This window comes from Mytilus galloprovincialis, chromosome 3, assembly GCF_965363235.1.
Source record: "Mytilus galloprovincialis chromosome 3, xbMytGall1.hap1.1, whole genome shotgun sequence".
Taxonomy (NCBI): Eukaryota; Metazoa; Mollusca; class Bivalvia; order Mytilida; family Mytilidae; genus Mytilus; species Mytilus galloprovincialis.
The window spans coordinates 29,267,535-29,282,377 of record NC_134840.1 but is presented as its reverse complement, the minus strand read 5'-3'; the positions used below and the strand labels follow the sequence as shown (position 1 = coordinate 29,282,377).

Below are 14,843 nucleotides of genomic sequence, written 5' to 3'. Positions count from 1 at the left end.
TCTATAGTGCACTGCTAATAAAATTCATTGCTTGGATGATATCAAACATTAACATGTAGATTCTAGAACAATGTAATTATCTAAATGCATGACCTTTACCCATGTTTTAAATCAAGTGTGGGATGTTAAAATCTTTATAACAAGAAATCTTACAAGAAAATTGTAGACAATGTTTACCTTTGTTATATTGTGAACAGGAAATTAAGGTAAAATTTGACAGGTGTTTCTTTGGTTTTAGTCAGTTCATGTTATGTATAAAACTTACATGTGGGCTGTAACATTGTTGATATAAATGATAGTTTTGTCCTTGTTACCTGACTGTTTATTGTTGATAGAAAGGGGGTGCAGAAAGAGGAGGGTTTATTGTTGATAGAAAGGGGATGCAGAAAGAGGAGGGTTTATTGTTGATAGAAAGGGGATGCAGAAAGAGGAGGGTTTATTGTTGATAGAAAGGGGGTGCAGAAAGTGGAGGGTAAATGTTAATGATGCAGCAACTTAACAGAAGTGTTTGCTATGCATTCATAACTGCCAACTTTTCAAACTCTCCATGGGTGAATTTAAGCGCAAGAGGACCTAGTGCCACTGTTACATTGTCATAAGTGTTTTTAATCTAATTCTATATTTTTGGATGAATATTTATCTGCTTAAATACCCTTTTAACTCATTTGAATGCCTGTTTTTTTATACGACCGCAAAATTTGAAAAATTTTTCGTCGTATATTGCTATCACGTTGGCGTCGGCGTCGTCGTCGTCGTCCGAATACTTTTAGTTTTCGCACTCTAACTTGGAGTTTTGGTCCCAACAGTTTAGGAATAAAGGGCCCAAAGGGTCCAAATTAAACTTTGTTTGATTTCATCAAAAATTGAATAATTGGGGTTCTTTGGTATGCTGAATCTAACTGTGTATGCAGATTCTTAATTTTTGGTCCCGTTTTCAAATTGGTCTACATTAAGGTCCAAAGGGTCCAAAATTAAACTTAGTTTGATTTTAACAAAAATTGAATCCTGGGGGTTGTTTGATATGCTGAATTTAGAAATGTACCTAGATTTTTAATTATTGGCCTAGTTTTCAAGTTGGTCCAAATGGGGGTCCAAAATTAAACTTTGTTCATCAAAAATTGAATAAATGGGTTCTTTGATATGCCAAATCTAACTGTGAATGTAGATTCTTAATTTTTGGTCCAGTTTTCAAATTGGTCTACATTAAGGTCCAAAGGGTCCAAAATTAAACTAAGTTTGATTTTAACAAAAATTAAATTCTTGGGCTTATTTGATATGCTTTATCTAAATATGTACTTTGATTTTTGATTATGGGCCCAGTTTTCAAGTTGGTCCAAATCAGGATTCCATATCAAGTATTGTGCAATAGCAAGAAATTTTCAATTGCACAGTATTGCACAATAGCAAGAAATATCTAATTGCACAATATTGTGCAATAGCAATTAATTTTCAATTGGAGTTATCTTTCTTTGTATAGAATAGAAGTTGATAATATATGTTGGAAATTTGCCAGACATGACTATGATGTCATTTTCTATTTTTATTTGCCAATAACTTTATGTAAATAACTTCATTGGAAATTTGCCAATATAAAATGTTGCTGATGAAGCTTTTTTTCCTTATCTTATCTAAAATGTTTTTAGATAATGTATGTTGGACATTTGCCAGACATGACTATGATGTCATTTTCTATTTTTATTTGCCAATAACTTTATGTAAATAACTTCATTGGAAATTTGCCAATATAAAATGTTGCTGATGAAGTTTTTTTTATTGTTTTATACAATAAACAATGTATATTCACTTTTACTACCAACCAATCTTTACCATTCAGTGATAACAAGCACTTTATTTTACATTTTAATATTTTATGATGTATTTAAAAGAGTAGTTATTGTTGCAAACTCCATTAGAAATTTGAATTGATATCAGTTTTGGAAAAAGGGAAACGGGGATGTGAAAAAAAAAGGGGGGGGTTTAAATTTTTCTCATTTCAGATTTCATAAATAAAAAGAAAATTTCTTCAAACATTTTTTTGAGAGGATTAATATTCAACAGCATAGTGAATTGCTCAAAGGCAAAAAAATATTTTAAGTTCATTAGACCACATTCATTCTGTGTCAGAAACCTATGCTGTGTCAACTATTTAATTTTAGATTTAAAAAGTTTGAAGAAGAAATCTTTAATTGATTTGTAAAATCTTGACATTTGTTTTGTGTAAAAAAAAAACATGTAATGTCAAAAATTTGATCACAATCCAAATTCAGAGCTGTATCACGCTTGAATGTTTTGTCCATACTTGCCCCAACTGTTCAGGGTTCGACCTCTGCGGTCGTATAAAGCTGCGCCCTGCGGAGCACGTGGTTATATGTTCAGTTTATGTAATAAAAAATTTGATAATTCAGGTCAACACCTTCCATGTGGAATATCCCAACGAAATCAGGATAGTTGGTGGGTCTGTGCATTTTACTGTTCAGTTTGGAATTGAAATATTGGATTGAAAGTGGTATACATTATATACTGTTGAAGCTCTTGATATGGTATATTCTCTAATCTCTAGATACTGAGCTGATTTTAAGTTAAAAAAAAATGAAAATAACACGTTGGAAACTTTATGGTTCTGAAGCGCTTTTCTTGATTTTGCCTTTATCGGGAAGACTCAAAGCCAGGGATGTATAAGTACAAGTGAAAACCCATATGACCAAACAGAACCTAAAAATAATAGCCATATTCATCTAAGTTCAACTTTGTTTTGGGAGGTGGAACCTTAGTTTCTGAATAATTTCTAATTTTAAAACAACAATTTTAGCAATGTTTGTTATAAATCATATTGATACAGTGGGGCACCTAAGCACTGAAAGTATAATGATGAGTTTCAGATTAACTTATGGGAATCCTTTGGGATGCCGTTGTATCTAAAAAAATATAAAGAAAATAAGAATTTTAAAATTGTATAAAAAATCTTGACAGTCATTTGAATAAATTAGTCGGTTAACTTGGGCATTCTATTTTTTTTTAAACAATCAGGGTGTGACAGTACTTTGTAAAGTTTTAAATGAGCAGCAATTACTTATAGTCAGAAAATTATAGATGAAGAGAAGGAAAGCTATTTATATTTTTTATAGGGGGAGATTTGACCTCTCCTTAGATTACTGTTTTAAGAGGTAAATTTCTAGATTCTAAAATTTTATTGTAATTTTTTTTTTTTATTAATGATAAAACATTATTACAAAATTGAAAAAGTTTAAGTATGTCTATTGGAGTTTGGAATCTGTTTCAGGTCAAATATATCCAGATGGATTTCCTCACATTCAAAATGTTGGAAAAAATGGCCAAGATGCTTTTCTAGTCAATCAAGCATGTCATCGCATCATGTAAAGAATGAAAATACAAGAATTAATCTACCAGACATCATCCAAGAACCCCAGAGCCCTAGCGCAGCATCACCTCTTAATTACAGTTATTCAGATGGCTCTCCAACAATTCAATTAGATATAGCCTCAGAATTTGGTATAGAGGTATTCAAAGAAATAGAACAAAGCCAAATGAAAAATACCCATTCAAACAAGGATTCAAATAATTATTGTGAATTTATCAAAAATGAAGCTCCTTCCATAGACATTGAAAAGCAGATGAACAAAAATAAAAACAGTGAAATAATTGCATGTGTAAATGTGATTAATGGGGAACATCAGTTAGCGGATAATTCTATGTCAAACAGGCAATCTCTCAACCATCATGAAGGAAATAAAGATATATTAAAACTTGACAGAGGAACCTTTAAGGAAGATTTGGCTGAAAAGTTACAACATTTAGCTGTATCATCAGATGACATTGTATTATGTGATAGTACTCCTCCTCAGAGTTTGACTGTTGACAGTGGTTATGTATTATGTGATAGTACTCCTCCTCAGAGTTTGACTGTTGACAGTGGTTATGCTTCCAGACAAGTATCCAAAGATAACTGTTCCTGCTAGTACATATGTATATTATGTGATAGTACTCCTCCTCAGAGTTTGACTGTTGACAGTGGTTATGCTTCCAGACAAGTATCCAAAGATAACTGTTCCTGCTAGTACATATGTATATGCAGTTATTTAGTTCAAACTTGGAGCAAAACCATGTGGTGAAATATTTCTTTTTAGGTTTCTGCATCAACTATGCAAGCTTTATGTGTCGTCTTTTTCATATACTTTTCAATTGTCAATAGTTGTAAGATGCTTTAAAACAAAAATCAATTTGAATGTTTTTCTAGATATGTACACTTGGTGTTAATACAAGTATCAATTATGGTTTATTAGAACCATTTGTCAAAGAAGTCTATTGTTACCTGAATTCTAATGAAGTATTACAAACCTGTGCAATTGGAAATGTTTTAAGACCTAGCTTTATATAAAGGTTAAATGTGTTTTGTGTTTACTCAAAGACTGACACTTTTGAATCTGTTATTATTCAGGTTTTTCAGCCAAATCTTCCCTCTACAGCGTTTCGTTTGATTTATAAAGACCAAAGTATAATTTGAAATAATTACAAGATATTAATCAAATCACTGTTATTTGAGATGTAAACTCATATTATTTGAAATGTATTATGTTGATCTAAAACATTTGTCTAATTTCTCTTGTGATAAGAATTACTGAACAAATATGATCATACATTTTTTATCTGGTATCTCAATAAAAAAGAGTTTATCCAAAATGTTTCTGTCTAAACACTTTTACATTACATTTTCACTGTTGTAACTTAACTTACCTTAAGAGATTGCTTGCAACTACAGGCTTGCAGTTTACTGTACAGTGAATCTCTTTGATGTACTGTAAATTTTCAACTAGATCTGAGTAACTTAAATATATGAGTAAAACAAATCACCATAATTTTTTTTTATTTTTAAAATTTTTTAACAGGATGTACCAATTTATTTTACAGATATTGACCAATGGTTTACAAACTGTAGTGCTTTGTATATTGTTGAGTTGTACAAATTTATTGTTGTATATTTTATTTTTTAATTTATTTTATCAAGTGCAATTAAGATTATTTATGTTTTATGTTTTATGTTGTATTATGTATTTTAGTTAATTTTTATTGTAAGTTTGTTCTTGGTTATTTTTTAGCTCACCTGGCCCGAAGGGCCAAGTGAGCTTTTCTCATCACTTGGCGTCCGGCGTCCGGCGTTAGCTTTTACAAAAATCTTCTCCTCTGAAACTGCTGGGCCAATTTTTACCAAACTTGCCCACAATCATCATTGGGGTATCTAGTTTAAAAATTGTGTCCGGTGACCCGGCCAACCAACCAAGATGGCCGCCATGGCTAAAAATAGAGCATAGGGGTAAAATGCAGTTTTTGACTTATAACTCAAAAACCAAAGCATTAAGAGCAAATCTGACGTGGGGTAAAATTGTTAATCAGGTCAAGATCTATCTGCCCTGAAATTTTGAGATGAATCGGACAACCCGTTGATAGGTTGCTGCCCCTGAATTGGTAATTTTAAGTAAATTTTGCTGTTTTTGGTTATTATCTTGAATATTATTATAGATAGAGATAAACTGTAACAGCAAAAATGTTCAGCAAAGTAAGATCTACAAATAAGTCAACATGACCAAAATGGTCTGTTGACCCCTTTAGGAGTTATTGCCCTTTATAGTCAATTTTTAACCATTTTTCGTAAATCTTAGTTATCTTTTACAAAAATCTTCTCCTCTGAAACCACTGGACCAAATTAAACCAAACTTGGCCACAATCATCATTCGGGTATCTAGTTTAAAATTGTGTCCGGTGACCTGGCCAACTAACCAAGATGGCTGCCATGGCTAAAAATAGAACATAGGGGTAAAATGCAGTTTTTGGCTTATCACTCAAAAACCAAAGCATTTAGAGCAAATCTGACATGGGGGTAAAATTGTTTATCAGGTCAAGATCTATCTGCCCTGAATTTTTGAGATGAATCGGACAACCCGTTGATAGGTTGCTGCCCCTGAATTGGTAATTTTAAGGAAATTTTGCTGTTTTTGGTTATTATCTTGAATATTATTATAGATAGAGATAAATTGTAAACAGCAAAAATGTTCAGCAAAGTAAGATCTACAAATAAGTCAACATGACCAAAATGGTCTGTTGACCCCTTTAGGAGTTATTGACCTTTATAGTCAATTTTTAACCATTTTTCGTAAATCTTAGTTATCTTTTACAAAAATCTTCTCCTCTGAAACTAATTGGCCAAATTAAACCAAACTTGGCCACAATCATCATTCGGGTATCTAGTTTAAAAATTGTGTCCGATGACCCGCCCAACCAACCAAGATGGCCGCCATGGCTAAAAATAGAACATAGGGGTAAAATGCAGTTTTTGGCTTATCACTCAAAAACCAAAGCATTTAGAGCATGTGGTAAAATTGTTTATCAGGTCAAGATCTATCTGCAACAACAAAAGAGAGTTTTTAACGACCTCAGCTGGCTATACAACCCTTGCACAATCAACTGAATTTTGCAGAAATCATTAATAGGATAGATTGCCCTTATATGATAATTTTTTATTATATTTGTTTTTTTTGGCAAAGGGGGAGCAGGGGGTTGCGCAACAACAAAACAACTTCACAACTTTCTCATTACTTTGCATTTCTCGTTAGATAAATTTTACAAAATTCTCCCTTGAAACAACTGTCAGATTTAAACAAACTTGGTTTAAATCACCACTAGGATATCCAGGGACCACTGTGTATGATGACCCTGCCTGCCCACATGGCTGAAATAAAACAGGTTTCAAATGCACTTTTTAGTATTATATCTCTGAAACTAAACGACAGTACAACAGTTGCATTTATCATGCATCAATTGTAAATAAAAATATCAGGTGAGCGACACAGGGTCCTTGGACCCTCTAGTTTATTTTTTTTAAACTGAACAAAGAAAATAATTTCCAAAAATCTGACAATTTCTAATCTTATGAGTATCTTATGTAATGTAAAGCATCTTTTTAAGAAATTGTGGCTGTTAATCTCTATGCATTATTTTGAGGATGGACTTATACTCATTTACATGCCAAGCATTTATTATTTTAAATTATATGTCATGCAGATTTTAACTGTATTACGATAATGTATTTGAAGATGCAAAATATTAATTGAATTAATTTTTTTTGTCATGAAAATCTTTCTTTGTTACACATGTACCAAGAGAAATTGTTCTATAAAAATTCAAAACCATTCAACTTTTATAAATGTACAATGTCAATTTTAAGTAGGAGTCCAGAAGTCTAATTTATCTATTTATTTATTTTTTATTGCAGCAATTTACTGTTTTATTTGATTTTATTCTGATATCAACAGTTGTTATTATATTCACAATAAAAACACAAATATTGTTCCTTTCTCTTCTTGCTGCCAATAAACTTTTGTGAAAGACATGATTTTAGGCTTTGTTTTTAAAACAGAAACTTAGCTTCATTGAAATCAGTTGTCATAATTTGCTAAATTCATAAGATAAATACATATACTGGTATAGAATTTTAACTATATAATGTTTCCAAATGTAAATGTAATTCAATTGTACCTTACTTAGTATAGAAAGAGATTGAATTCAAGGCATTGACAAGCACTTCTATCCTTTCCAAGCCATTTACAATAAGGTTTTAGGTTTGGGAAATTGTATTTCTTCTTCATACTACAACTCTTATAACTGTTCTAATAGAAGTATTTAGTTGTGATTTAACATATTTATTTATAGTGGATTGGGGAAACAAGTTATAACAAATTATGATAATCCCTTTCGACTTTGCTGGTGCGAGTGCTGTCCTTTTCTAAATCTACAAGAGTGTCTTTTATGTGTAAGAGATATTTCTCTCACTTAACACAAGTCAGGCATTATTTTCCGCTTCCAACAGACTATCATCGTTTCTCAAGACCATTCTCGCAAATGATGTCAAAGGAGAACTAAAAATTCAGTCCCTGAAATTTACTTTAACCAGGAACCTTTGTGTTTGTTGTCTGATGCGCTAACCACTACACCATGGCTCTCCAACAAATGAAATAAAATAGTTGGGGTCATCAATAATGAAATTGAGGGGGACATTATAAAAATTATGTTAACCTGCAAAATATGACATAAAAGAACTCTATGGAAACCAGTTATCAATTTCACAAACAAAACATAATATGATCTTATATGGTCAGTAACTGTTTAAATACAAATTTGTGTGGTCAATGCATTTTGACTGTGCTAATACTGTGGATTCATTTTTTTTTGTGGACACCAACTTTCGTGGATGAAGGAAAACTTGCATATTCATTGACATTTAATTTCCTACTTTGGTCGATGTCTTTATACAAGCCTTCATAAAATTTGTCCTTCGTTGAACATTTTGATGCATGGTTCACCTATACTCATAAAATCCACGAAAATTGGTATCCAACGAATAATAATGTATCCACAGTAGCATATTTACAGTAAAAGAAAAATATATACAAACTCAGCATGATCTACTTATTGAAAAAAATGATAAAGGTTTAGTGCAGTAATAAGGGATAGGTAGTATAAAATGGAGAAAAATATCCAGATGGAATTTCTGAGCATTTCACTCTCATAATTAGTCATCAGTCAGTTTGTTTTGAAATATATGTTGGTATTTCTAAGCTCTCATGTTCATGTTTTGTTTATAATCACTTAAATTTATTTGACTGGACCTTTTGTAATCATTACACAAAGTTTTCTTTTAAAAGGTCAGGATCTAATCATAGGGTTTTCAAACAATATGGTTTAAATCTACAAACAAAAGTACACACACTGAAATGTCTCGCCTGCTTTACTGATCATGATTGAATTAAAGATGAAAGTCTTTAAGATATAGGTTCTACTGCAGGTACCACTTGAAGTCAACACTATCAATAATCCAAAAAAATGAGGGTTAATGTCAGACAAACCCTGCCAGGCAGATACGTACCTTTAAAAATCATTCTACACCCCAAATATTGTTGACCTATTGCAAATATTATCTGAGAAACAGACCTCACCTTATAAAGGCCAATGAACTTTGAAAGTAAATTCAAGGAGACAGACATGTAGTCGGAGATTGCTCTGATGTTTGACATCATCAGATGTCAGAGCAGCACCACATATTTACACTTGACAATGATCCATACACTAACTATAGTTGACCTATTGCTTAAAGTATCTGAGAAATTTGTTTAAGAGGACCTTGGAAGTTTGCAATAATGATATTAAAAAAAAGTAGGGAGATACTGAGGGGTAGTCAAAAACCATAATTTGAAATGGGACAGAAAGCAACAATATCCCAAAGAATAAAGTGAACAGAAAAACAATAGTCTACACAACACTAGACAGAAAACAAAAAAAAATAGTATGAGCAACCTCACCAATTTTTTGGCCCACCAATGAGATGTCGGGTTGCTGATATTCAAATCCTGGAAGTCATAATCAGTGATAAGCATGGCAAGGCTTTAAACCATAGCATATAAACCATGAAATGCTACTCCAGTTCTATTTTCACTTTTCCTTGATTAATTTCTCTCAAATTGTGTTCTTGAAATTGAGTTATTACAGTAAAACATTTTCCAGGTCATTCTTTTACTTATAAAGATCAGCTTGTTTTTATAAGTTTTCAACATTACTACATAAACTAGGAACTACCTGTATGGTGATTTCAATGAACATTCCAGCAATTGTCTACTATGGTTATTGTCTCAGAAAGGTGGAAAAGTATGTGACTCAATTATGAATTGGTCTTTGTATTTATATCTCTGTGTGATAACTATAGCTTGCTTATTCCATTGTTGGAACCCCAAGTGTTACTACATACAACTCTTGAACTATAAAACAGGCTTTCAACAGAGTTTGCTGTTTGTCCTTGAATTTTGTCTACGAGATATATGAAAACTATGTCCAGTTTGTTTTTAAAGTCTTACTTTGATGTCTTTGTCTTGTCTGTGATGATAAAGTGTTATATAGAGATTGATTTTTCTGGCATCTTGGAAGATTTTTTATAAGTTCCATTTCAAAATAAGTGATTGGTTTATGACAGATCATTGATATTTGGTATACAATAGCATTAGAATCCATGAATCTCCTTTGCATACAATATATGAGCCCCATGTCATTGAATTCAAAATTTAAATTAGTTTACTGATTTAGTGTTTATGAAGATGTATGCAGAATCTTTTGCTTGTGAGAGAGGATTCTACATTTAGAGTCTCTGGTGGATAGTTTTCTCATTGACAATCATATCATGTCTTCTTATTTTTATATTCTCAAGAAAATTTTATTGATAATTAATGCACAAGTTGTGACTGGTGTACAAGTCTATCTTTTCGACAATTATTGACAAAGGAAGATAACTCTAATTTTGCCTAAATGATACAATGAACTGTACAAATTAAGGTACCTGTACGCTGTTGCACTAGCATCCATACACTACAAAATTGTGAAGAATATGACGCTCAGATCAATAAGCTTCTGATTCATTAACTTTGACATTTTAAAATTGTTCATATTTCTTGTTGTAAGTGTCAATGAGAAGTATTATATATCTTTGATGTTTGGAATATTGTTGCTTTAAAACACATGCAGGTTGGTTGTGATGAAAATTTTTGGATTTGCCACTTTCATGTGTCTTTGAATTATGCAAAGCATTATGAATTGTTCATAATATAATAAAAAGTTTTATACAAGAGGTGTTGAAAAAATGCCAGAAAAATAAATTTCTACATAACACTTTGTTTCTTTGTTACATATAATACTAATTACATTTTTCTATTTCAGCCCAGAACGACGAGCAGATTATGTCCTTACTGACTATCATAGGGTAAACTACTTACACAACAAAATGGAAAAGGGAGAGAAATACAAGCGCAGGAAGAAGTCCAGACAAAATGGTGAGACTGAGAGGTCTAGTAATAATAACATAGAAGACGATAGCAACCATACCATGTCACTTCCAGCAATATCTACTATCCATGGGACCTCAGGAGCATCAGCAAGAGCAGGCTATGATGAACTATCAAAATGTTATACCAGACAATCAAATGAGTTAGAATCTAGTTATTTATCTGACAGTGAATCAAACAGACCTTTGTCAGCAGACCGAGAGTTTAGATTTTCTACGTCTTCTTGTGTGGATAATGAGCATGAATCAAACAATATTACGTCTTCTCAGAGAGATGATAGAATTTATACTGCTACAATATTAGATGGAGAACTGGAATCAAAATTTGGTTTGGCCGGTAGAGGTTCCAGGAAGGAAAGTCCATATGCAATATCAAGTATTCTTCCTAATGTCCCTGCAAATCATATAGATGATGATCCCCCTCCAGCTCCTCATGGAATGTATGCTAATCACCAGTTTGAAAAACTCAGAGGATTTCAAAATCAATGTTTTGTTGATGAAGAGCACAAAAACAAGCCTTTACCACCAAACCCATTTCCAGATTTACGATCACATACAACATTACAGAGTTCACTGTATGACAATGCTGGAGAAAATGGTTTATATAAGAAGAACAAAAAACCAGTTCCAAAAAAGAGACAGCTTAAAAATCAAGAAAATATTTTTTGAATGTTTTATACCTAATGACACAAATTTAATTTATCATTCTTTGGAATTTTGAAGGATATAAACAAAACATTAGAAAACATGAATTTTAAGCCTTTTCCGTGAAATCCATTTTAGTGTAAACCCAGCTAGGATAAAGTATTTATATTTTGAGAAGAAGTTTTCCATGTTTTATATTCAAATATTGTAATCTTTTTTGTCTCTCCTGCAATACATGTCCCTGATAATGAGTCTTAAGTATGCTATTATGTTGGTAGTGGTGGTGTATAATTGAGGTACAAGCATTCCATATTTGTACATACATGTCTCAGCATTTTCATGCTCTGGAATCTCTGTCTTTCATCTATTGTCTATGTCCACGTTTTTAGTTTAATTTCTTAAGTTACCTATAATCAACATTAGGTTTTATAAGGTAATTTTCTCATAAAGAGTTGAATACCAAGGCCCAATTTTTTTTTAATTGAAGAGAATTATATTGCTTGTGACCCATCCATTGGCAAAGAAAAAAGTTTTAAGATCTCTGTTTATTTAGTAAACACAACTTTGAAATTTCTCAATACATGTATAAGACAATCATTTGTTCTGTTAATTTTCTTGTTTTTGAGTGTAAAATTTATGTCACAACGAATAAATAATATTTTGTATGATAATTATATTTTGTAAATTATTTTATTTATTGTTAAACTTTGTTGTATTGAGTAAAATCTATTTTTGTTGTATTGTATAAAATATATGAAATACAAAATTGATCAAACATTTTATTTCTGATGTTAAAGCTGGCAATCTGTCTTGTGAACTTAGGCAGTGAGACAAAATTATTTCATAAAGCCTAAATTGAGATAGTCTAGTATTACCTGCATCACAAATTATGTGCACTCTAGAAAAAAATCAGACACATGTGAATGAAAAACTTGTTATAATGCATTGCCGTGTATTGCCTACCTATCAATTAAGTGACCTCCAGAATGATCTGAGACAAATGACACTTACAACTAGGTAAGCATCTTCTGGTATGGCTCAACTCAATTCTTTTCCCTCATATTTTCAAAGTCCAGAAGCAAAAAAGGCTAAATGGTAGTAAAGTGATTAATGGGATATTTGAATATTTTACTGGAGATTGAATGGGTTAGCTGCTTTCCCCAAGTTGAAAGTTAAGATCAAATTATATTATATCATGAAGTTAGCAGTGACACAAAGGCACATACATCTTTCTTGCTCATATAACTGCATGCAGAAAAAAGTCTTCTGTTGTTTTTTTCTTGCAATTATGTCAAATATTATTTAATCAGTAAGCATTCCTGCCATATGCAATTAATTTCTATGAATCTCTGACACTTCTGGATTATTTTTGCAGTTAAAAAAGTAACCAATTGTTTATTATACCCCTAACATTTGGGTATGTAGGAATGACAATGTCATCTACCGGTATCCGTCTCGTTTCATGTTCAGCTCATATCTTTTGTACTGTAAGACTTAGATAAACCAAACTTGGTATGCAGTTGCATCATGGGCCCAGAATTTGATCTTTAACCCCAAGTAATACATTCTTCAGTTGTGTTTGTTGCATAACGTTTGCTCTGTAGCACTTAGAATGAAAAAACTGTATGCAAAAGCATTCTTACCTTGGCCTTTATTTTTTTAATTTACAGAATACAAACCTCAGACTTTGTTCCTAGGTCAGTAAAATTCATTGAGATTGACCAGTCAGTTACATTTGTCAATCTAACATAGAGGCAATGATTATATAGAATGAACAGTTGAAAACAAAAAATGTCAAAATGTATACCTCAATACAAAATTTCACAGCAGCAGCTGAAATGCGAGTATGCAGACCTTTATGTGCTTCCAGAAAAAGGATATATATTTTCTTTAGAGATTGATTCAAATTAAGGCAAATGATTTTTAGATGTATCGTCGCGGATCCAGAAATCCCCCTGCCCCCACCCTTAAATTCGACTCTGGTATGTGTTTTTCCAAAAATTGTAAAGCATTTTAATACTGATCTTTTTAGGTTAGCCATTAACAACTGTTTTTTGTCGCAGAAAGTGAGACAGGAATAGTGATCCAGCCATGTTAACTACTTAAAAGCCTAATATTTCCTAAGGTAGAACACCTTGATGCTTCATATTTTGTATATAGATGCCATATGTTATGAAGTTTCTAAATTTGTAAAGGGGCATAACTCTAGAATAGTAAAGTGACACCACCAAAATTCAAACTTGATCTGAATGTTATGGTATTAAGCATTGTGTAAAAGTTTCATAAAATTTGGTAAAAAAAAACTTAAGTTGGAGAACTGAAAAGAAAAAAATCAGCAATTTATCAATTTGTAAAGGGACATAACTCCAGAACGGTTCAGGCAACACCACCCAAATTTGAACTTGATCTGTTTTTTGTGGTAATAACCATTGTGTATAAGTTTCATAACATATGGTTGAGGCAAACTAAAGTTAGAGAACAGAAACCAACTTTGGGACATACAGACAAAGGTAAAACTTATTGCCCCCTCCACAACGGCGGGGGAATGAAAAAAGTTTAGATTGTTTTCTCTTTCATAAAAGGAAAAAGGAAAAAAAACAAAGATACCAAACACAAAAGAAAATTCTTAACTGAAAGTCCCTTACCAAATGGCAATATCAACCAGATGCTCCGCAGGGCGCAGCTTTATACGACCGCAGAGGTTGAACCCTGAACGGTTGGGGCAAGTATGGACACAACATTCAAGCTGGATTCAGCTCTAAATTTGGATTGTGATTAAATAGTTGACACAGCATAGGTTTCTGACACAGAATGAATGTGGTCTAATGAACTTAAAAAAAATGTTTGCCTTTGAGCAATTCACTATGCTGTTGAATATTAATCCTCTCAAAAAAATGTTTGAAGAAATTTTCTTTTTATTTATGAAATCTGAAATGAAAAAAATTGACCCTCCAATTTTTTTTTCACATCCCCCTTTCCCTTATTTCAAAACTGATCTCAATTCAAATTTCTAATGAAGTTTGCAACAATAACTACTCATTTAAATACATCATAAAATATTAAAATGTAAAAAAAGTGCTTGTTATCACTGAATGGTAAAGATTGTTTTAATCTATCAGTTGGTAGTTAAAGTGAATATACATTGTATATTGTATAAAACAATGATTTAAGTTGATTCAACTACTATTCTGGACAAAGAAAGATAACTCCAATTGAAATCCAATTGGAATTTCTTGCTATTGCACAATATTGTGCAATTAGATATTTCTTGCTATTGTGGAATACTGTGCAATTGAAAATATTT

The 14,843-nt window shown here is 31.9% G+C and overlaps 1 protein-coding gene across 16 annotated transcripts in view; it reads left to right on the top strand.

Annotated features, from left to right (window-relative positions):
• The window catches only part of LOC143067639 (uncharacterized), a 47,027-nt gene extending 34,713 nt beyond the window's left edge, over positions 1-12,314 (top strand). For 10 of the 16 annotated variants that reach the window (XM_076241036.1, XM_076241051.1, XM_076241038.1 and 7 more), the window contains one exon: positions 10,771-12,314. In XM_076241036.1, the coding sequence (XP_076097151.1) occupies positions 10,771-11,563 (793 nt within the window). In that variant the 3' untranslated portion in view covers positions 11,564-12,314. Of the gene's footprint in view, positions 1-3,280; positions 4,920-10,770 lie in introns of those variants that run through there. The other 6 variants (XM_076241047.1, XM_076241046.1, XM_076241049.1 and 3 more) reach the window with 2 other exon arrangements.
• The last annotated feature ends 2,529 nt before the right edge of the window (positions 12,315-14,843 follow it).